Here is a 23,383-nt window from a genome sequence, read left to right on the forward strand (position 1 = left end):
AATCAAGTTAAATTTTAAGCCTAAAAATTAAAACTTTAACTTTATTAGGGACGATGGGGCTATGTGTATGTAAAGAAAAAAAAAAGGAAATGGCGAGATGCATGGGACGCAAGAAGGAATTTTCCTCGTGCCATTTTGATGCAGAGTAGCCAAATGCTAACCACCACGTACCCCCGAATTGAATTGAATTGAATTGTATCTTTCATTGATTTGGCCATGAATGCTAGCAGCTGCCGAGCTTTGTGCCTTACCGACGCTGCCCCGGGAAAGTAGTGGCTCGCACACACGCACCCATGGCCCATTGGGCCCATGCCTCGTACACGCCCGTACGCGCCTCCTGTGTGGCTCACCTCCTGCCACGACGCCATCCAAAGTGGCATGCCAATATGATTTCTCTTAAAAGATAACGAAAATGTATTACATCCAGTTCTCTGCTTTAAGATACACAGTCGATTATAGTTTTTATTGAAATAATTAACAAGAGTGGTGGGATAAAATCCGAGCTATTCTTAAGACATAAAAACAGCTAACATGTTACGTCACATATAATGAAATAAGATATTTTTGGCAACTGATTTTAAGAGCGTATTCACTCCTCCTGTTTGATATGATATGATATGATATGCCACACTTCTGTTGGTTGAGTAATCACTCAATAGTTAAATAAAACATAAAAAACAAAATAATGTCAGTAGAGTAATGAATTTGTTGACAAAAAGAGCGAAGAATACAATATTAGATCAGTATACACATAAGCAACCCCCCCCTAAAAAAAAACAAAAAACAAAACTAATAAACATATATATCAAAATATTCAAGGAAAATTTTCCAGGAGCCCAACTTCGTCCTCCAACCCCATGCGGTGGTTGGAGACTCTCCAGCTCATGTTATAATTTACAAAACTAGACAATTAGACAATGCGATAGTGTTATATAAATTTCGGGGTTTTATTTTATTCATACCAATTTATTTCTGCAAATTCATGTCCTATTGAACCTCTAGTAGCCTACTAGTATGATCGATGGTCCTGGCTTTATGAGTAGGGGTGGATCTATCTAGTAGACGTGCATCTGGATGGGATGGCCTTGGCGGACGGCGAGATCTGTGTCGCCTCTCTTTGATCTGATTCAGTCTCAGTAATCATCATGTTTATTTTTACTTACACCCCGTGGTCCATTGCCAGCGCATTATCTATCTTCAATTCAATTCTTCCATCATCCGTGCTGCAATTTCTGCACAATGTTATCGATCCTACTAGTAGCTACTAGATCAATGTAGAACACAACCCAGTCCCACCTCACCTCACCTTCCCAGGCAACTTACTCTGCATCTCCTATGCTTTTACTGTAACCACATAGTGAACCATATTTATTTCACTTCATCCGTATTATGAGTACGGTTCTAAGAAACACATGATCCAAATTTATTACACAAATGATATATGGTCCAGATTAGTTTCACCTGTTTGCACAAAACTGTACATCCCGCAAACTCGCACAGTGAATGTTTTGAATGTGATACTTGAGCACAATACAGACAGACGATTAGCAGCATGGTGGCCATACTAATTAAGGTCTTGGGTCTCACCAGATAATAGTAGAATACAGCTAGCCTCTCAGAATTCTCTCCTGGGGAAGAAGCCCTTATCATGCCCAGCAACAGGTTCAGAGATGAGGGCGTTGTCGTTGGATGTTTCAGTCTCATCACCCTTGCCGAAGCAGTATTCAGGTGCCTGCCATTCTGCGTCCTCCAGCACAGCACCCTCCTCAAAGCTCATCACATGGCTAGTCCTCCCTATATAGTAGTAGATTGCAAAATGTTAGTACTACAAAAGTGATACACAATTATACACATAATTATAAGCGTTTGGTTCTCATGACTCATGACGAATTCAGGACAAACAGACATCTCTGTGGTACCAAATGCAGTGGAACTGGGAGTGTGGAAATACTAACTTATAGTCACCTAAGAGTATCTTGCTGTCTTCTTTACCTGTTGGGCAGCTCATCAGCATGACAAACTTAACGGAGACTACAAGTTGTATCACTTTGGCAAACCTAAACAATGAGTACTATTAACTATTAACTGAAGTGTACATGCCGGCAATACAGAAGGCATACTCTACTTTCAAGGGAAGATGACACAGGACTGGTGACTAACGAGAAATTCTTTAATTCTTGACCAGCAAGAGGCAGCAATACCTGCAGACATGGCTCAAATTGGAACATTTCCCAGGCATATATTTGGGTCTGCATATTTCTATGGCTAGGCTCAAAGTTGCAGAGCCGAGATCGAACATTGGGGAAATAAAACTTAATGGCCAGATGGCCACAGTTTCATCACAGAGAAGACATCACAACACTTAAAGATAATATTCCCAAAAGCTACATTGCACAATCATCTATTAAGAATTTAACATGCGATGAAATTGCTGAGAAAGTTTTTTGGAAAGTAAAATTGGGCAGCATTTCAGAACATAACGACTAGCGATCAGTGGAAAATGGAAGTAAAGTTCAAGGGGCATGGGCCCTTTCATCAACCATTAGTTTGTGAGTCTGAAACCACAAGCATACTAAGTAGCTAGCCTATAGGCACTAAACAAGTGATAGATAGTAGAAGTTAAGAACTAGAATGTTTTTGTTCGAAATGCTTCCAATGAAGGATTGCACTACTGGGTGAAGCAGATCCCCTATGATTTCATCATACAGCTGTAGTCTCCTTGATGGATACAGTTCATAGTGTTATTGCCTCTTCCCAGCAAAAAGAAAAAAAAAACAGTTCATAATGTTAATTGATTACATACTGTATATGCTTCAAGTGAGCTGTTTATAGCGCTATTCATCGGTCCTGGTTGAATTGTATCCATCAAAAGTGTAGCATCATTTTCAATTTTTCATTCAAAAAAAATGCATCCTCAACATACTGAAACAATGTACTAACTACTAGCAACAGATCAATATGCAGCAATTCCCTGGATATATGACCAAAGCATAAGAAGGGACATGGACTCTGAATATTTGCATCCTCTTGTGGGCTCTAACCTTAATTCTGAACTATACAGGTGGTGCACATGGATGAGAAGGGATGGAACAGGAAATTGCCGCGGAATAGGGTTCAAAATTACCGGTGTAGAAGACCCATTTGACGGGGCGTTTGGTGAGAGTGTCCTCGTAGTAGGTGATGAAGTCGGCCTTGGCCCAGACGTGGCAGTCGAAGCCGTCGGCGGGGTGGCGGCCGAGGTAGACGGAGCCAGGGACGAGCCAGTTTGGGGGCAGGATGCCGACGCCGACGGCGGCGGAGCGGCAGGCGCGGCGCGCCGGGGTGTAGAAGAAGGAGGTGCCGTTGTTCCACTCGTTGTCGTAGAAGGGCTCGTCGGCGGCGAGCTGGTAGCGGATGACGTGGAGGTTGCGGCCCCCCGGCCAGTCGTACCACAGGTCCGCCAGCGACAGGTTGCCGTGGAACTCCATCAGGAGCTTCGCGTGGAACTGGGCCGGCCATGGCGTCGGCGTCGGCGTCGGCTCCGATCCGTCGCCGGCGACGACGAGGAACAAGGCCGCCGCGAGGAGGAGAGGGGCCGCCGTCTTCTCCATCTTGTGCAAGTGGCTGCGCTGCTGCGTGGGAGTGAGATGGCGTAGTACGGTTACGAGGGCTTGAGTGCAATTGTGTGATTTTCCAAGGGTGATTATGCAAAAATTCGTCCATTTTTAGTACGGTTTGGGCCCATTAACAAATGGACTTTGCTTTGTCCAATTGCTGCAAATTGAGCCTACTTTCTTTTCGTTTTTGCTACTTTAACAAGTAGAAATAGGCCCAAGTGGCAGAGTTACCTACCTTTGCTAATTTTGGACTCCAAGCACACAATTAGTACTCATCCGCATTGTGCTAATTCAGGTTATTGAGAGGGGAAGAAAGTGGTTATACGAGATCGATGGAGGACGCAGCAGCTAACGGTCGCTATACGATGGAAATGAGATTGTACCGGACATATTGTGCATATATACAAAAAGTATAGGAGTATGTTCCAGACGATGGCAACTTGACCTCTTTAATTCAAAGCTAGCCTCAAACGTACTTAACTATTCATGCTTTGACGTCAAGGCAAGGGTCGAGTAGTAAGTAACACAGGCTCAAAAGGCAGGCTATCTTAAGCTACCTATACGTTTTGAGTGTAGTATACGAGCCGATCGATCGATCGACCACTGTACCGCACTGCACGCGCCAAATTGAAAATCGGATTAGTGGCTCAAATCAAAAACTAAAGTTAGTCTGAACTTTGTCTAGTGTGCAAAATCTTTTGACATTAATTAATCAATTGGTAGGTTTTGTGCGTTGTGTCTTGTGTGATTTCCACACTTGGTTGACGCCGACGTCGTTGTAAAGTTTGCACGCGGCAACTGGGCGTGGCCTCTGAACGAACCGTCAATTCATTCATAGAATGAATTTGATGGAAACAGATCCCTACTTTGTGCAGTCTATAATTGTGCTATGTTAGTGCCACAAAATCGATATGGCACAACTACAGACTACACAAAATCGACATGATACGACTGCAGACTGCACAAAGTTAGAGGAGTTTCTTTCGAATTTGATATATGGTCCGTCCAAAAAAAAAGTCATGGGATTGGCGCCTGCCTGAATCCATGGTGGGTCGTTGGCCAACTCCTCCATTTCTCACGGCGCCGGTCGCCGCCCCGGCCCTACTTCCCTTCACGCCTCCACTGACCTCGCCGGCCGGCCACCACCACCGCCCGCGCGCCACACCTATAAAACCTCACCTCCTCCACCTCCATGGCTCACCACCACGTACAGCAAACACCAACCCAGCTAGCTATACTCTACTCATCTTCTCTGCCAGCTGCTACTACACCAACCAGAGCTAATTAAGTAACAATGGCGGGAAGAGGCAGTGCCATGGCGGCGGTTGGTGTGCTGGTGCTCCTCTGCGTGCTCCTCCACGGCGAGATGGCCGAGTCGGCGGTGTTCACCGTTGGCGACCGCGGCGGGTGGGGGATGGGGGCGGGATCGTGGGCGAACGGGAAGCGGTTCAAGGCCGGCGACGTGCTGGTGTTCAAGTACGACTCGTCGGCGCACAACGTGGTGGCGGTGAACGCCGCCGGGTACAAGGGCTGCACCGCCGCCCCGCGCGGCGCCAAGGTGTACAAGTCCGGCAACGACCGCGTCACCCTCGCCCGCGGCACCAACTACTTCATCTGCAACTTCCCCGGCCACTGCCAGGCCGGCATGAAGATCGCCGTCACCGCCGCCTAGTTCTTCTTCTTCCTCGTCGTCGTCGTCTCCGTCGCCGGCATGGCGCCACGCCGTCCATCTCAACCAGCTGCTTATTATATCTATATACAAATGTTTGTCGATCGTGTGTGTTCTAACCACCATCAGCTGATTTATAATTCTACGAATGAAGAATACGATCCAATGCATCTATGCATGCATACACACATGGATCAATATATAATAGTTGTACACTTCTTTGAGTGACGGATGTTGTATCCGGTGAAATTTATATATACATATAAATATGAATAAAAGCCACATTATGCAGGTTCTTGAATCACAAATAGTAAGTTTGAGTTTCAGGTCTATCTGGCATAGCTACACCTCCACCTCTTCTGAAACTGGAGCTCAGCCAAACTGTTTTACCTCCATCTAAAATGGTAGTGGAGCTAGGTGAAGCTCTCTCACAAAGTAAACTTGAGAGGTGAAACTGGGTTTAGTCAACTCCACTCCAAACTCAACTCATGAAGTTAAATTTAGAAGTTAGAGATCTACCAAACGGGCTATTCAGGCATAGAAATTCGGAATAAGTTCATCTGAGGTCCCTTAACTTTACACCGAATCCGATTTTCGTCCTTTAACCCCAAAACCAGATCAACCGGTCCTTAACTGTCAAAATCGGTGCAAACGAGATCCCTCGATGGTGAACTCAAGGACGAAAATCGGATTCGGTGTAAAGTTAAGAGACATCGGATGAACTTATTCCTAGAAATTCCCACTCAAAACTTCCACACGAATACGACCGGGCCAGTTATTGTAGTACAGTAGTAGACGAGATGGTTGTGGGCCGGGCCCAAACCTTTGGGCCGGCCTGACCGTTCCACATATGGAAAGGCCCAGGAATTCGTCCACAAAACCCTATAATCCTCGCACCCCCCAACACCTCTCTTCTCCTGCGCCGCCGCCGCCTCCTCCTCCTCCCGCATCTCCCTCCTCGCCTCGCCTCGCCTCTCGCCGCCGGCCGCGCTTCGCCAAGGTGAGACTCCCCGCCTCTCCTCCGACTCATTCCACAACGCGTATTCGGCGGCCAGCGAATTGGCTTCTTTTTTTTTATTTCCTTTCCCGACGCCCGATGATGGTTTATCCTAGTGTGGCTGTGCGCTTCGATTCGGATCCATCTGATCTCTTCCGGCCGCATTCTGGTTGCCCAGATCCATGCCACTTTCCTCGTTCATGTTAACGAGGAGATTTTCGGTTCGTTTTGCAGATGAACAAGGAGAGGCTTATGAAGATGGCCGGCGCCGTCCGCACCGGCGGGAAAGGCACCGTGCGCAGGTGGGTAAATCGCCTTTGTCGCGAAATGAAATGAATGTCTTGTTCTTTGCTTCTCGCCGTGTCGCGAAATGAAACAAATGTGCTTCATTTTGTTTGTTAGGAAGAAGAAGGCCGTCCACAAGACGGGGACCACTGACGACAAGAGGCTGCAGAGCACGCTCAAGAGAGTAGGTGTCAACACCATCCCCGCGATCGAGGAGGTCAACATCTTCAAGGATGATCTCGTCATCCAGTTCGTCAATCCCAAAGGTATAAGCATCCCTCCTGTTTTGCCTACCGTACCATGGAAATGCCAACTGCTTCTTGGTGTTAGATTACTTATCCATGTTCGATCCGACCTGTGCAGTGCAAGCTTCCATCGCCGCAAACACATGGGTGGTCAGTGGCTCCCCACAGACCAAGAGTATGTGACTTCTCCTTGTTACATTTGATCAGTTCGTTGTGCGAGTTCAATTCTTTTAAGATTAGCGGCTGTTCTGTTTCTCTTATACACTGCTGAGTTGCAGCAACCATCCCATGTAGAGCTCTGTATGACATCTGAATAATCCCATGTTCGTCTTTAGTTTTATCTCTGCACACTCTCTAGGAGATTTTATGCATTCAGCTGCAACATTGTAGGGTTTACTATATATGTTGATTGTGGGGTGGAGTGAATATTACGATGAACAAAACTAGCTTTTAGCAAGACTCAAATTGCCTTTTGATTACTTTATTTCAGTGATTGTCTGTTATTAGGGTGTTATTTTTATCTTCCTGACTTGTGATCACTGTTTGACTTGTCAGAGCTTCAAGATGTTCTTCCTGGGATCATTAACCAATTGGGTATGTCCTCTTCTTGGTTTGCTGTTATAAAAACTACTTTTGACTTATGCTTCTGCCCTTAATATGTTAATTGGTCTGAATTGGCTTGTTTTTTCTGTTATAAGAACTATGTTATCAGTCTCATTTCATAGCTGCATGACTCCAATTTCTCTTTCCTGTCATGTATATATTCCAGAACCATGTTCACAAAATGTATATTCCAAACATGAGCTCTTTCGTATGGAGTATCTCCTAGCCTACCCATCATGTAAATCAGCGATGAAGCTATGCAAACATTAGTGTTTATCTATTTTTGATCTCCATAAAATGTAACTCTTATTTTTTTTCTGGTTTTCTTGCTTTGTTTCCATTGCCAATTATCTGTTGGTTGCCATCAGCCTTTATTCCTGCTCATCACTGGACTTCTCTGATTATTGTCAAACTCATTCAGTTTATCTGCAGTTTGTCCAGTTACTGACAGTCAAATCTTTCTTGTAGGTCCTGACAACATGGAGCACCTAAAGAGGATTGCTGAAGAGATGCAGAAGCAGGTAGCTGCTGCAGGTGCCACTGCCCAGGCAAAGGAAGAGAACGATGATGATGTTCCAGAGCTTGTTCCGGGAGAGAATTTCGAAGAGGTAGCTCAGGAGACAAAAGCCTGATCATAGATACCACAAGTAGTGAAATGTTACTTGACCGATGTTCTGAGGTCATGGTTTTCTATGACGGCCCTGTTTTGCTTCTCCTCGTAGGCCAATCTTTGTATTTGCAATTGGAAACTTTTAGTTTCTCTGAGTTTTTACCTAAGTTATGAATGCTGAGATGCCATGGAGTCCTTTTTACCTGGTTTTGATGTTCACATTTCTGGTTGGTTCAGAATATACTAGCATCAGGGTTTGCAGATGTCCTTCACGTCTCAACTATCTACTAGTATCATTTATGTTTGGAGATATCCTGCAATGGTACAGTGTTGATTTTTCCCCAAATGAAAAATAATGATGTGTTTTACCTGCTCAGATTTCAGTTCTGAACTTATGTTATACTAGCATATGAACCATATGAACATGCTACGTGCTCTCTCTTGAATACTAAACCCCCCAGCAATGCTCTCTTGAATACTCTAAACCTCTCAATGAGAGGCAGACGCCCAGTTCGTGTTTGTACTATAGTGAACTATGATTAGCAAAGGGTGTTAATTGTTTCTGTCTGTAAAGAGAGCTACTATTGATTGAAATTTGAAGTACAGTTTAAAACAGCGGAAATATTGGTATAAGAAAAAGTCCCACTGAAAATAGTGCAAACTGGGAAGCATATGGTTGAAAGCGATGTTCAACACGCCAGCATATGACTGGTTTGAATAATCTTGTTCTCGAGACAAGTTTGTATTCAAATGATATATCTACTCCAAAGCCCATGATGATGCCATTTAAAATAGACTTTTGCGTCTATTGCACCTATTAATAGTTCACTAATATAAGAATGTACAGCCAAGGTGATGGAAATCAAAACTGAAGCTCTTGCGCTTGCGCATATCAGCTAGATGATCACCACATAAAAGGCTTAAAAACTCAATCTTTGTACACTGTTCTGCGCCAATTTCAGAGTTTGAGTTTGGGCACAGAAAATAATCACCGCAAGATGGAAGACGAACAAAAAATACTCTGCCTAGCAAAAAGCTCTCTCTGCTCAACCATGGATGAACAGCAATTGGCGCAATGTATGTGCCTCCTGTTGCTGCTTGCCATGTCACCAGATGCTACGCTCGCCGGCGGCGGCTCGGTGAGGCGCCGGGCGGACGTGGCCGACGGGTACGCGGACCACCCTGCCGGCGAACATGGCGTGGAGGTCGGCGGCGTACTTGACGGTGTAATGGTAGGCGTCGGAGGAAGACACCACCCTCGCCGGCAGCCAGATCACGAGGCAGCACCTGGCGGTGATCTTCACGTACCTCGTGCGCACGTACACGGCGGTGCCGCACGTCAGCCGCCGCGCCGGGTGGACGCTACGGGTCACGGCGGCGACCGGCGGCTCCGAGAACTCGGACGCCGGACGCGCCGGCTTCCTGGCGACCACCGTCTTGGGGTTGGACGACGGCGGCCACGGCCTGGCGGCGGAGGGCGCGTCCGGCTTCTTGGAGATTGAGGGCGGCGGCGGCGGCGGCCGCGGCTTGGCGACGGCGAGGTTTGACGATGACGTCGCGCGAGCGATCTTCTTGGCCTGCGCGGCGGCGGCGGCGGCGGGAGAGATGACCCTGGGGTCGGCGAGCGCCGGGAGGTTGGGCGCCGACGTCGTGCGGGACATGATCTTGTTGGCCGGCGAGTGCGAGGAGATGGAAGATGGCTTGTTGGCGGCGGCGGTGGACTTGACGCGGGAGTTGGGGAACTGCGGCGGCATTGCTTCTCCTCTCGACGGCTACGCCGCCGCCGCAGCCGCCGTCGATTCCGCTTCTTGATTTCTAGGGCTTCCAAGGATCGATGAGATGATGTGAACGCTACCCTCCGTTGATTCGTTGCGTTGATCCTAACTTGGGAAGAGATGTGTATCGTAAAAACAACTTAACAAGTGACAGCGAAATTAACACGGACGAATTCACATCACAGCCTAACTTTGCGAGATAGTCGCCGTGTTCATCTCACCCGGACGAATTCGCATTGTTCATTGTTAGATACGATTTAAATAATAAGTTTCAGATTTCAGACGATTTATTTTATCGTCTCGACTGAAATCCTATTAGTTATTTTTCGTCTTATAGCATTGATGATTATTTGATTGAACTTCTACAACTTGAGATTGTTGCTCTGCTTATACCATTGACTGAAATTCTTCTACAGATATAGATTGTTTTTCCGCCATTGATGAACTCAAATTGGCAAAGATGTTTTTCGGCCATTGATGAATGAATTCAAAGTGGCAAAGATCATGCAAGATGCGGCACATATCGGCTGCAGTCTTCCATAGACTGAAAGCAATGGCTAGCACATTTTATGACGACTGATCACTTGATCAGATAAGTCAGCCATGTATCCGGTGTGAAACTTGAAACTTCAAGTACACATCGATAAAGTAAAACAGAAAATCATGCGAGAGAAACATCAGCCATTAAGATGCTTATGATGAATCTTTCTTATTTAGTCACCAAGCTATGGGCAAAAAAACGTGTTAAGATGACTAAACGCGTTGTTATACAGCAACAACCAGACATGGAAAAAGAAAAGCAATAACTAGTTCGGAATGGTGGCCGAGCCAACGATCCCTGCATCTCATGAATTCAGAGAAGATGCTCTGCGAGTCCCTCGCTCTTTTGCTCTCATATTGCCGGTCGGATAGATCTGATTCCCTATGAACATTCATTTGTTACTAAATTCGCTACGCAGAAAAAACTGGAAACAGATCAGCTGTAAACTTTGGAAACAACTCCGGCACCAACTGTCCTCCCTCCTTCCCTCAGCGCAAATCTCTGGCCTGAATAGCATAAAATGAAACAAATGTGTTCACTTCAATTGCAGAAAACCATACCAAAAGGTCGAAATGTCAAAAATGGTGGAGCATACCTGGCTCAAGGGGAACAGGTGATATCAACTCAAATCCTGCAGTTACATTATCACCAGGCATAACCATTTCCACGCCATCAGGTAACACAACTTTTCCAGTGACATCGGCAGTCCTAAAGTAGAACTGTGGACTGTAATTTGACAAGAAGGCTGTGTGGCGACCACCTTCATCCTTTGTAAGGACGTAAATTTCCGCCTCAAACTTTTGGTACGTCTTAACGGTACCAGGTTTGCACACCACCTGAAAGCAGTACAAAAAATGACAAACATAGGAGCATCAATAAAAGGGTCAAAGAATTGTTATTGCACCAAGAGTAGTAATATATCAATCCACCAGTTCGCTCAAAGACCACAAATGATACGAATAGAATAAAAGATGACTTGGATCAGACTTATATGGGTCCCGCTCAGAGTTAGGTATGCTAACCTGGCCACGCTGTACATCACCACGCTTAAGACCACGAAGAAGAAGACCAACATTGTCACCAGCCTGCAAACAAGTTGTAGCTATAAGATTCCACATTAATAGAAAACAACCAGTAAATGGTTTACTTTCAGAACAGACCTCTCCATGATCCAGTATCTTTTTGAACATCTCAACACCAGTAACTGTAGTCTTCAAGGGACCACTCTGTGACCAAGAAGTGCTCATCAAAATTCACAATGCATCAAAATAGCAACATAACATACAACATGGAATCAACATATGACAGTTCCAAAGAACCTAGAAATGTCAAGAGGCTTTATGTAGCAGGCTTACATTTTTCTTTCAATAACCATAGTTGGTAAAAAAATATATTAGCTTAACCCATTATGACATATACATATTCCATTCCGATATTTGCGTGAAGTCAAATGTGCATATGGTGTAAAAAAATCGTGGGTAAGATATAACTACAAAGATTGTGGATTCTCGAATCTTCAGAACCAAGCAGGTCATACTCTCAAGAATAAATTTGTACGTCTAAGAGGCGGTATAAACCACATTACTGGACTTAAGTAATAAAAGACAAATCAGATATTTTACTCACTGGAGTCAAACCTAGGATCTCAACATCTTCACCAGTTTTGATTGTCCCCTGCTCAACACGCCCTGTCACAACAGTTCCACGGCCCTGCAGATTGAAATCAATTGGTCTGTGTCATCCTTATACTTGCCAAAAACAGTAAACAGTGTTCTGGCACACTAAAACTCATAGTTACAAGAACAAAATTAACATAATATAAACAATTTAATCATATGACTTCTCTTCCAGAGACTTAACGGTACAATGGTTAAAATCTTTTCAGGAGTTAAATAGGATGCCTATTGACAGAACAAAGTATAAAGTGTCATATATTCTTGCTGTATAGTTTCTAGGTTCCCAGCAGCATTCATCCATCAACTTCAATGGCTAATTTTGTATAAACAGATGCTAACAAGTACATAATTCAAACCTTGAGCCGGTTTCAGAATTAGAACACTAATTATATCCATAGATCAAGATAGGTTCGCTCATTATACTTGGCACAGAGGAAGTAAATTCATTTTTTTAATTGCAATCAGTTCAAAACTACAGTGAATATGAAAAAAAAAATAGCTGTATACCATAGCATAAAGTTAATCACCTGGATAGAGAAAACATCTTCTATCGGCATCAAGAAAGACTTATCAAGCTGCCTCACAGGATCAGGGATATACTCGTCAACTGCATCCATTAGTTTCAAAATGGCATTCTTTCCAATCTCATCATTAGTCCCCTGTAAGGCTGACAAGGCGGATCCACGGATGATTGGAATCTCATCACCAGGGAACTTGTAGAAACTGAGGAGCTCTGCAGGAAAAAAAGGGAAATATACCTTAGAACAAGAACAAAACAATTCATACAACAATGTAAAGAGATGCAGAATGCTAGCATACCACGAAGCTCCATCTCTACAAGCTCTAGTAGCTCGGGGTCATCAACAGCATCAACTTTGTTTAAGAAACATACAAGTGATGGCACACCAACCTAAAATGCCGAGAGGAATGCTTGAGTAATCAGTAACCAGAAATGAAATGATATACTAAAATTCACACTGAATGTGAAAAATATAAAGAATTGTCAGTGATTCAAAACCTGTCGGGCCAGAAGAATATGCTCTTTCGTTTGTGGCATGGGGCCATCAGGAGCTGATACGACAAGAATACCACCATCCATTTGAGCAGCTCCAGTGATCATATTCTGAAAATGTGCACATTGAAACAGAGATGTCATTGGTCATTGCTCAATATTAAGGATTCTAGCAGTTCCGGGACAGTAACTCAGTAAGCCTGAGTATCAGAAGAGCCTACTGGATTTAATAATTAATATTGACAGCGCATACTACAAATGTGCTCAGCAATTTCATAATATCCAATGAATTAGTATTACATAATATCCATGGTTATTGTTCGTGAAGATTGTCAATATATAATCTTGATAACTTCCACTTTAGTAAAATAGAACTACTTACCTTGACATAATCAGCATGCCCTGGGCAGTCCACATGAGCATAATGCCTTTTAGCAGTCTCGTACTCCACATGAGCCTACACAACCAGCACCACATAACTCAGACTTGATCTACACATGATGACATACAAGGACACCATCTGGTCCAAATGAAGAAAAAACTAGTGCTAAGGCTCACCGTTGCAATGGTGATTCCTCTTGCTTTCTCCTCCGGGGCCTTGTCGATCTCGTCAAAAGCAACAGCTTTAGCCTTCCCTGCCTCAGCTAACACCTGCAAAGAGCATAAAAAAGGCATTTCACGCGTTGAAATTGTTTGGACTCCAAAGAAAACAACTGAACTTGCACTATATGTGACAAATCAGACCTTGGTAATCGCAGCAGTGAGTGTGGTTTTGCCATGATCGACGTGCCCAATGGTGCCAACATTCACATGAGGCTTCCTGTGACAGATTCATACAACAAATTCAAAACACAAGTCACACACGGAACGATCGCTAGATGCTAACCACAGGAAGAGAGAAAACCAGGCGCGGAGAGCAACGGATCTGATCCAAGAAGGACTCACGTTCGGGTGAAGGTGGCCATGGACCTCGCCCACAGGGTTCCAGCCAGAGGCGGTGGCTGCTGGGGCGCCGCCGCCGCAGCCGCCGACGCATCCGGTAGCGCCGTGGGGCCCGAGATCACGGCGGCGCGGAGGGTGGGGTAGGAGAGGATGCGGCGGGCGCCATGGCTCCGGAGCACTGCGGCTGCGGCCATCGCGTTCGCGTTCGCGGCAGCGGCGGCGGCGGCGCTAGGTGAGAGGAGGAGAGAGACGGGTTTAGGGCTTTAGGAGTCGAATGGGGAGGAGAGGCGGCCACCTCGTAGCTGTAACTTGTAACCAACCCGTGGAGGCGCAAATGGGCCGTACGGCCCACTAGGTCCCATAGGCCCACTAGGGCCCATAGGCCCACTCCCAGTTTCTCCTCTGCCACAAGAAAGAAACACTGCGGAAATTACAGGTTTGCCCTCGTATCACCACAGCCACCAACTCTCCCTCTCCCTCGCCGCCGGCGCGTGAGCTTCACCAGCCATGGCCGCCACCGCCGCCGCCTCCGTAGCCGCGATTTCGCCTCTCCCCGGGGCATCCCTCCCGCGCCCCGTCTCCGCGAGGGTTCCTCTTCTCCCTCGGGCTTCCCCTCCCACATGGCGCCTCAGCGTCGGCTCGGCGCGCGCGCGGTCGACGCGGTGCCTTGCGGCGGCGGGGGGTGGCGGGCTGGCGCCGGAGATGAGGGCGACGCTGGACAAGGTGGTGGGGTCGCACAAGGTGGTGCTGTTCATGAAGGGGACCAAGGACTTCCCGCAGTGCGGATTCTCCCACACGGTGGTGCAGATACTCCGGTCGCTGGACGTGCCCTTCGAGACGCTCGACGTGCTCGCCAACGAGGCGCTCCGCCAGGGGCTCAAGGAGTACTCCAGCTGGCCCACCTTCCCGCAGCTCTACATCGACGGCGAGTTCTTCGGAGGATGCGACATCACCGTTGGTACGCACCCCGCCTCCCCGATTTGACCTGACATCACGCAAGCTCACTGTTCAGGAATTGAATCTTTTTAAGCAGCATTGATTTGTTATGAGAAGTTTGACATGCCAATTCACCTCTTCGATCCAACACATTGTGATTATCCCACTACGATTAGTCTAATGCTGAAGACATGCTGCGGCCCGCTTATCGTGTCTAGTCCATTAGAATCCTGTTAGAAACTTTTCAAGGGGACCAGACGTCCCTGTTGTTTACTGTGGTTCTGAATTTTGATGATTCCCTATCCTCATAGGCATAGTTCAGAGTATATAAATTTGAGAGAGAATTTATCAGAGTATATAAATTTTGAGAGAGAATTTTCATGGCATGAGATACTCGCAGTATCTGAAGATCTGATCATCTGAACGCTGGTTTTGAGTTAAATCAAGAAATGCTACTTGTACTGGCCATAAAAGAGCAGCTTGTGAACCCTGATTCATGTATATAACCCGAGACGTGGCTTTCACCCCTCTCATCATTACCAGTTAATCATCACCAATAGTGATGTATCCTAAGTATCCATGCCTAGTGGCGAACCGAGAACAAAAATTAACAGGGTCCAACATACTAATTACCTAATTGTTAACTGATATATTGATCAGCATGATATAATTTAGTTTAAATTACCAGAAGCTGCATGTAGGAGCGCCACTGTCTGTGCCACCATTGGTTATAATCTGGTTTAGTGTTCTTCACTGAACAACTAGCTTGTATAGGTCTGCTCCATGCAGTTTTCTGAGTGTTGCCACCTATATACTCAAGAACCTACTATAATGTAAGAAATAACTGTTAAAAAATATGTATACATCTTGCCCAGTAGTAGAAATTAAGGGAGTATTCACTTTAATGCCATTTTCAACCTTACCAAATTTTGGCAGGATTTCTTGTATAGTTACCAAAATTTGGCAGCAAACTAAATGTAGCCACTTTTTTAGCAACTTTACCAAAATTTGGTAAGGTTGAAAATGGCATCAAAGTAAACAGGCCCTAAGGTGGATGGTGCACTTGGCGACCAGCTGACCAGTGAGAACACAAATCCATGATGTAGCAAATCATCACTTAAAATGTTCATCATGGTAGTATATTTAGATACTTGACTTGAGTAAACCCAAATGAATAATTGACACACAAGATGTGAGGATGATTAATTTGTGTGTTCCCTACTGAATGTTTGATATGATCAGTGTTTCAGCAATTCAGCTGGATTTAATGTTTGCACTGTTTTATATTTTGCAGATGCATACAATAGTGGAGAGCTGCAGGAAACACTAGAGAAAGCAATGTTATCTTAGTATAAACGTCGAAACACACCATAGAGTACATATAAATGGTATATGGTCCTTTACGATGTACTCTTCAGCCATGACAAAGAACTGGTGATGCTAAGATTGTCAACAGTTCAATTCATCAAGCAGTGAGGTCCAACTCGAACGTGCAATTGTACTCATGACTAATAAATTTTAATATTGATGACAAATACTTCCTGTTGCAACACTCGGATGTCACAGCTCTAAATGTCTGGATCTCTAAATGTCTGGATGGTATTCTCTTATAGAGCTGGTATTCTCTTATAGAGCTGAGGCGATGATCTTGTACCTAAAAAGATCCAAAACTTGGAGCGAAATCTTTTGCCCAAGTAGTCCAATCTATTTGTTTTTCATCGCTCTTAAATGTACTACTCCTTAACTGATACTCCCTCCAGTTCGATATTAAGTGACGTTTTGGATAGGATTGCATATTTACCAATGACTTATTAATTAGTCACCATATTCCCTTGTTATACCCTTATTAAAAACTCTCGGATACACATCAAACCAGGAATAACTTCTCCTTACTTGGTTAAAGCCACCATCCCAAAGCATATGGTTCCGTGTTCATGCGCTCATTTTCATCCGACTTTGCATGGTATTGTAGCCGTGCATGCAGGATTTTTTTTATGTCATTTTCGCTCGCGCGCGCGCTGAAGTTTTGTAAGCTGATTTTTTCGCTCGTTCGTGCTTTGTATAGAAAATTTTTTGGTGCATCTTGCAGCTGGTTTTGAGCGTTTTGGCGCCTGCTGCCTCTTGCGCATATTCTCTGTGAACAAGAACCACAACGAGAGCATGGCCTCCTACGCGCGCATCGGATCTTGTCAAGACCATTCTCGTGGACTCGGCCGCAGTGAACGCACAATTGCGCGAGCTGCTCCACCTCCATGGCGTCGGCGCTGTTGTCCTCCTGCGCGAGGTGGTCCACGATGCCGTCCGTCGTCATGTCGTCCTCCAGCGCAACCTCAGCATCCATGGCGTCCTCCTGCGCGAGGTGGTCCACGATGCCGCCCGTCGTCATGTCGTCCACCGGCGCAACCTCAGCATCCATGGCGCCGATGGTCACTTCGTCTTCATGCGCGACGGCGGCGTCCTGCAGCTTGACATCCATGATGCTGGTGCGCGACGAGCGGCGTTGGCAAGAGGCGAAGCGACGCAATGGCCAGAGGCGAGCAACTAGCAGCACACGGTGGCTATCATGGAGTCTTTCCGCTTCCGTGGCCAGAGTATTAGTACTTCAGGCATTAGTTAATTTTTGCCTTGGGACTTTTCCGCTGGATGGAGACGAAGCAACAGCATTTACTGTTTGCATGCATGAATGAGGGTATTCTGGAGAAATACAAGGGAGAGAGTTGTGGAGAGCGCTAAAACATCATTTTTTGCCAGCCAAAGAGGATTAACCCATAGCGTCAGTTAATATGGAACTATAGGGAGTAACTGATAACAAGGTTATGTACCTCCATGCAGATATTTGTACCATTAGTTAAGTAGCTTGGATAACTCTGCTCTAAACAGAAGATAGCCCTGCCCCCAAATTCAATTACTTAGGCACGAGTTCACCGTGCTTCATGCAAACGACAAGATCTCCAGTTTTATCTTCTCCACATATGATGCATCTTCAGAAACTTAAAATCACAACGAACGCGTTACAGATCAGATCATATTGAGAACCAGCGCATCTGCAGAACCTAAAACAAGCCAGGCATCTGATTGAATAATCTAGAATTCAAATAATATTCGGGAAGATACACATGTTAAGCAAATTGGAGGACAGCGATTGAACCCCAACAACAAATAATATGTCATCATTCTGTGGTCACAGTATTTAAGATCATTCACGCACGAGTTCCCAAAGCAAACAGGTGATGCTTGAGCTGAGAAAAGCTTGACGTCCTGTGATTGTAAAATTTGACCATAGAAGGCCAGGCAGAGAACCTAAGCAAGCCAGCCAATGCAAAATGGTTTACAGATTAAGCTTTCAACACCGCCTTATGGATCATCGTCTCCTTGTGTATTTGGTGACAGCTCTTCTCAACAAGATCGAGGAGTTTCTCGAGGTTCGCCGCCCAGGAATTGAGTATACCATTACTGTCTTGTGCTGTGCGGAAGCATACAACACCCATTGGCCTGTCAATCTTCGCAATCAGCGACTTTGAGTTTACCATGTCCGAAAGGTGTTTCTCTGCCTCCTGAATGAGAAAAATGTGGGGCATGTTAGATCTTGGTAGGCTACAAAGTAACAAGAGGAATACAAGTGATGCTAGGAAGGCTGGGAACACAAACCTGCAAGCTCAAGCAAAGAAGATCCGCGAGCCTCTTCAGGGTAATCCTTGAATAGTACTTCGAAACAACCAAGATATTCTGAACAAAAGCAAAGAACTGGAAATCAACTGACAAATACAAAGCAAGGAACCAAAAGAGAAATACGATAAAGTCAAGTAAGCAATACATGTTCAATGATCCTCAATTTCAGATCCTCTGCAGCTTTGTCACCCAAAGCTCCTCCGAGAAAATTCTTCTCATTCGCATATTCATCTTTAAAGAATTCCCACAAGCTTGTCCACTGAATCACCTCCATGGTTACAAGTTGCTTCAGCAGTAACCTATTCCCATCCAAACAGCAAAAGTAGGAATTAGAAAGAACATTAAAAACCATGATAATTTGTAATCCTGAAAGCAACATAACGTACCGGAAATTTGGTATCTCGGAGAGATTTTTGTCTTCGAGTGTGGCATTGAGAAGGCTTGATTGCATCGGATCATGAGGCGCCAACACCAAATACCAACAGATCTTTCTAAGAACCTAAAGCGAATTCAGGCAGTCAGATAACCATTATAGCGTGAGTGAGTATGCGCACACACCACACCAAGTAAGACTTGCGAATGAGAGAGCTTTACCGGTATCCACTTTGATGGATCCTCTTTTATTGATGGAATTTCATAAATCGACTTGTAGCAACGGCAGATTTCCAGGTAATCATTGTTGTGCAAGTAATAGCTGAATAGAGACAAACAGAAATCATGTTTCACCACATATATAGAAAAAAATATATACTCTTAGCAGGTTATAAAATCAGTTAGCAAGAATTCAAACAGCACAAATACAGTATTCATAATTGTAGCATAAAAAAAGGTTGATGGATACAAATAAGGCATTCAAGCAGTAACCATAACATGATGATGGTAAACAATTGCAAACATATTTGACAGGTAACCGCAGAAGAGGAATTGATATTTCCTGAGTAAATAAAATACAAGCTACATAAACAATTGTCTAATAGCAGTAAGGGATATGACACCACATTAGTTCTTTTGTTTAATCAACCAAGCATTAGATTGACTTAGCAGATAACTCTAAATAGTTAACTATCACTATGTATTAGATCATGAATCAAACAGTCGAAAGCAATTCTTTGCTGAACAAAATAGAACTCCCTCCATCCCAAAATATAGCTACCTTCATCTGTGAATCTGAACTTGTCCATATTCATAGCTAAAGGTAGCTATATTTTGCGACCTGAGGGGGTAGCATTAACTTCAACCAACATTACTAGAAGCGACATGAACTCATGATGAATTAGTCTCACTGAGCAGGAAGACATACCGAATCATCAGTTCATAGTAGATGCGCTTCAGTTCCAGGAGGGAAGGTATCTCTGCTGGGGCTTCCTGAACAATATTATCACCTTCTTTCGGTTTCTTTTTTTCCTTTGACGGGTCTGCATCAAATACCCTAGGACTGATTTTCCTGGATAAAATCTGTGCGCGTACATAATCTTGACGATCCAAGCACAGCCGGACCTGTGATCATGATTACAGTAAGATTCCAGAACCCAGGCTTTTGTAACAATTTCAAGCTTTATTACTGTATTTCTTCATACCTGCTCTAGAATGAATGCAATCTTTTCTGTCTTTGCCATGGAGCCAAATGTTTCAACCTGAGGATGAACTTGTTAGACATTATGTAGATGCGAAGACAACACTATGGTGGTTATAGTAGATGTAACTGTGTGCCATGATTATAGTGCAGCTTGAACTTACAGCAACTTCTTGCATTAAATCAGCAGCCTCATCAATCTGTCCCTGCTCCTCTTTGATTTTTGCAAGTCTTTTGATCAATCTTGCTCTCTCTATCTCCACATATATCTACAGTTGATGCATATCAGTGAGATTACACACATGAAAGGGCATTAAATCTTATAGGTAAGCAATATTTGAGTAGCCATGATTCTCACTTTTCCAGCAGATACACTGCTCAACGTCTTGATTAGCTCAATACGTGTGTCCATGTCTGGCGTTAAGTCAATGTACTCCATTGCTTTCTGAACCATGGCAGTGATAGCCTGTAAAAATAAAGAATTAGAAGAGTTGAGACAAGCCACATGTGCATAACCAAGTTATAATGCAGCAGCAATAGTATTGCATACATAAACAGGCATGATTTATGAAATATTGTTCAACTTGTAAATAATAACTGGATATTTCAGGAAGACCTAAGTATGGGATATGGAGAGACAATGCTGAAATTTTGGGGGGAGAAAAATGCATGCAAATATTGTTTCGAAGTGAAATATACAATGCACTCGATTAGCACTCAACAAAACATTAGTTGAAACTCAACCTAAACACATAATGCTTTGCAAAGAAAAGAGTAATCTTACACAACACTATGGCATGCCTTCCCTACCACCAGTATCCCTTAGAAATAAGGGCATATATCCAATTACATCAAGCAAAATATGACTATTGTCTTTCAGTGAGCGTTGATAATTTGAATTGTGTGTAATCTATTTAAGATCACTAGAACTTAGAATAACTCTAAGTTCATACCAAGATTACAAAAATAAAATCAATGGCTGGTGATTCAGAGTGACAACATAATAGCAGGTGGGTATGCTATGTTAGCCTCAATTACATGTGCTCCTCGGAAACTTTGGGGTTTGCATGCGCCTCTAGTCAGTAGAGTATAACTTTGAAGATATCAGTTAGATAGCTAAATACAGCTAGTAATTCAACTAGAACTACTAAACGAAGTCCAAAGATAGGAGAGGACGAGAGCTTGACCTGCTTAAGCTGGCCCCTCCTCTTGGAGAGGACCACGATCTGATCGTTGAGCGTCTTCCAGGCGCCGGCCTTGTAGCAGAGCTCGACGATGTCGATGGCGGCCTTCCTCGTGCCGGCGACATCGCCGGCCAGCCTCATCTGCTTCTCCACGTTGAGGAGCGACTCTATCGCCGCATCGAGGTTGGTACTGTTACCCTCCTGCATCGGTCCACAAGAAACAGGGTCAGATTGCAAGGCATCAGATCAACCCGCAAGAGATCGAAACCCTAGATGAGAAGTGCGGGCCGCGGCGGGGCGGGCGGGAAGGCCAAAACCCCGGAGAGGCGGGCGGAGGGTCGGGGTGGGGGAGGGGAGGAGGGAGGTGAGCTCACCATGGCGAGGGAGGGATCGTGGGGAGGCGCCGGCGGCGGCGGCGGCGGCTGCGGCGGCGGAGTCGAGGAGATCTAAGGCAAAGGCGGCGTGCGCTTTGCTTGCGGGAGAGGAAGAAGAGGAGAGAAGGGGAGTAGGGCTCTCGGGCTCTCTGTGGTGTGGTGGTGGCCGTTTTGCGGGGAAACCCTCGCGGCTTCTCTCAATTACGCGGCTTATAGCAGCCGGCCGCCCTACCTACACCGTACCGGCCTCCTTGCAAGTTGCAACGCACGAGTTCTATTAGGATTTGCATTTTCACATGATTATGTTATTATCCATCGTTTCAAGATCTCATAAAATTCTTTATCCCATTGGTTAGCACTCGTCTAACTTTATCCAAAATAACAATAATAACAATCTGATGCAGTATTTCTAATAGTGTCTTAGATACTAAAACAAAGTTTTAAGATCACTGTTGGTTACATATATACACATCGTAAAAGCTAGTTTATGACCTGATACCATTGTTGTTAAATGTCAAGGTAAGTCGCTTTGTATTTTGTTGCGAAATATGTGGATACATATATGTTAAATATTGTGGAAATGATAGATGGTATATGTTAAAATATTATGGTAAAGATATGGAAAATGATTATTTGTGTGCTTACATATTGAGTTCTAAAATATAATAAATTGTAGATGATGTGGCATGCTTGTATGAGATTTAAGATATATGATTACTATTGAATGATGGAGTGACATGTTTGCATGATGCGCTTTAAAATATAATGTGTTACAACTATGTAGAAGATAGATACTCTATTTCCACAAAAATTATCATCTGAAAAGAAAAGGACTAAAATAGGCATGATTCTTATGACATGACATGCTTTGTATTGTGTCGATGACATGTACTTTTTCTCTCCATCTCCTATTTTATTTTATCTATTATATTGCATGTGTTGTATTTGTATTTGTTGACTACAATTGTGAAAAAAAAATGGTGGCATGATTAATTATTAACTCGAGAGTGGTAGCATGATGATATTACGATGGACAATATGACACAGTTATATTATATAAGAAGTTAGCATTCAAATTAGTTGTCTATAAGTTATTTTTCTATGTTGTGTGTATATGATTTCATACATGGCATTTTCGTTTGTTACATACTTCAAACCTATCAAAGCAATCGACCTCACTATTGCATATACATTTATATCAAATGAATTTTGCTATCGACCACGTGGGCTATGGCAAGGAATATGGGTGTTAAGACCCATATTACATTATCTTATTTCATCCTAATGTTTCGCGTATGGGCTATTGCAGCATGGGCCGTCCGAAGGCTTGGCCCATGTTGGGTCTACACCTTTGCCTCTTGTACTACCACATTTAGGCCTCATGGTTTTCTATGACTTTAGTTGTGCTTGTGTTGTGTTGATCATGTCGCATGCATTTTTTCTTAAAAGCAACTACTCTATTGTAAAGTTAGAGGGGCGTGAGTCCCTAACATGTGGTGGCCCATCGTCATGGGCCCACATGTCAAAGGTACACATCGGTCTAACGTATGTTATGGGAGACTCGTCGCTTCTTCTCTCCTTCATCTCTCTAGTTTCTTTTGGTATATTTTGTGCCATGCAGTTGTTGATTAAACTTGTGAAGAAGAAGGGGTAGCGTGATTGATTGTTGATTTGAAAGTGGCAGCAAAATAATATT

General features: G+C 44.3%; 6 protein-coding genes across 7 annotated transcripts; 3 read left to right on the plus strand and 3 right to left on the minus strand.

Annotated features, from left to right (window-relative positions):
- Window positions 1-1,339: 1,339 nt before the first annotated feature.
- Window positions 1,340-3,641, minus strand: LOC127767039 (uncharacterized protein At4g14100-like). Its single transcript, XM_052292244.1, has 2 exons — window positions 3,125-3,641; window positions 1,340-1,794 (listed from the first exon to the last, which is right to left on the minus strand). The coding sequence occupies exons 1-2, from the start codon at window positions 3,588-3,590 to the stop codon at window positions 1,616-1,618; spliced, it is 645 nt and encodes a 214-aa protein (XP_052148204.1). The 5' UTR covers window positions 3,591-3,641; the 3' UTR covers window positions 1,340-1,615.
- A 1,138-nt stretch (window positions 3,642-4,779) lies between these two features.
- On the plus strand, window positions 4,780-5,556 carry LOC127767040 (chemocyanin-like). The gene has a single exon (XM_052292245.1). The coding sequence runs from the start codon at window positions 4,891-4,893 to the stop codon at window positions 5,266-5,268; it is 378 nt and encodes a 125-aa protein (XP_052148205.1). The 5' UTR covers window positions 4,780-4,890; the 3' UTR covers window positions 5,269-5,556.
- A 591-nt stretch (window positions 5,557-6,147) lies between these two features.
- LOC127765182 (basic transcription factor 3-like) lies at window positions 6,148-8,272 on the plus strand. Its single transcript, XM_052290028.1, has 6 exons — window positions 6,148-6,265; window positions 6,497-6,564; window positions 6,665-6,813; window positions 6,911-6,967; window positions 7,348-7,386; window positions 7,864-8,272. The coding sequence occupies exons 2-6, from the start codon at window positions 6,497-6,499 to the stop codon at window positions 8,025-8,027; spliced, it is 477 nt and encodes a 158-aa protein (XP_052145988.1). The 5' UTR covers window positions 6,148-6,265; the 3' UTR covers window positions 8,028-8,272.
- Window positions 8,273-10,467: 2,195 nt separating this feature from the next.
- On the minus strand, window positions 10,468-14,225 carry LOC127765536 (elongation factor Tu, mitochondrial). Its single transcript, XM_052290452.1, has 12 exons — window positions 13,955-14,225; window positions 13,754-13,829; window positions 13,568-13,660; window positions 13,392-13,466; window positions 13,016-13,120; window positions 12,817-12,907; window positions 12,525-12,730; window positions 11,948-12,031; window positions 11,482-11,547; window positions 11,344-11,406; window positions 10,917-11,157; window positions 10,468-10,827 (listed from the first exon to the last, which is right to left on the minus strand). Exons 1-12 carry the CDS (start codon window positions 14,143-14,145, stop codon window positions 10,757-10,759), a joined length of 1,362 nt encoding a protein of 453 aa, XP_052146412.1. The 5' UTR covers window positions 14,146-14,225; the 3' UTR covers window positions 10,468-10,756.
- A 155-nt stretch (window positions 14,226-14,380) lies between these two features.
- On the plus strand, window positions 14,381-16,439 carry LOC127765540 (monothiol glutaredoxin-S7, chloroplastic). Its single transcript, XM_052290456.1, has 2 exons — window positions 14,381-14,909; window positions 16,182-16,439. The coding sequence occupies exons 1-2, from the start codon at window positions 14,459-14,461 to the stop codon at window positions 16,235-16,237; spliced, it is 507 nt and encodes a 168-aa protein (XP_052146416.1). The 5' UTR covers window positions 14,381-14,458; the 3' UTR covers window positions 16,238-16,439.
- Window positions 16,440-17,932: 1,493 nt separating this feature from the next.
- On the minus strand, window positions 17,933-21,861 carry LOC127765537 (26S proteasome non-ATPase regulatory subunit 12 homolog A-like). 2 transcript variants are annotated; one of them, XM_052290455.1, is made up of 11 exons: window positions 21,688-21,861; window positions 21,317-21,514; window positions 20,488-20,595; window positions 20,294-20,398; window positions 20,134-20,190; window positions 19,857-20,053; window positions 19,151-19,250; window positions 18,943-19,055; window positions 18,702-18,855; window positions 18,536-18,613; window positions 17,933-18,441 (listed from the first exon to the last, which is right to left on the minus strand). In XM_052290455.1, exons 1-11 carry the CDS (start codon window positions 21,688-21,690, stop codon window positions 18,223-18,225), a joined length of 1,332 nt encoding a protein of 443 aa, XP_052146415.1. In that variant the 5' UTR covers window positions 21,691-21,861; the 3' UTR covers window positions 17,933-18,222. The 2 variants fall into 2 exon arrangements, with proteins under 2 accessions (XP_052146415.1, XP_052146414.1); XM_052290454.1 differs by lacking the exon at window positions 21,688-21,861 and having other exon boundaries at window positions 21,317-21,520.
- Between the last annotated feature and the right edge of the window lie 1,522 nt (window positions 21,862-23,383).

The sequence above is a fragment of the Oryza glaberrima genome, chromosome 3 (genome assembly GCF_000147395.1).
Source record: "Oryza glaberrima chromosome 3, OglaRS2, whole genome shotgun sequence".
NCBI lineage: Eukaryota > Viridiplantae > Streptophyta > Magnoliopsida > Poales > Poaceae > Oryza > Oryza glaberrima.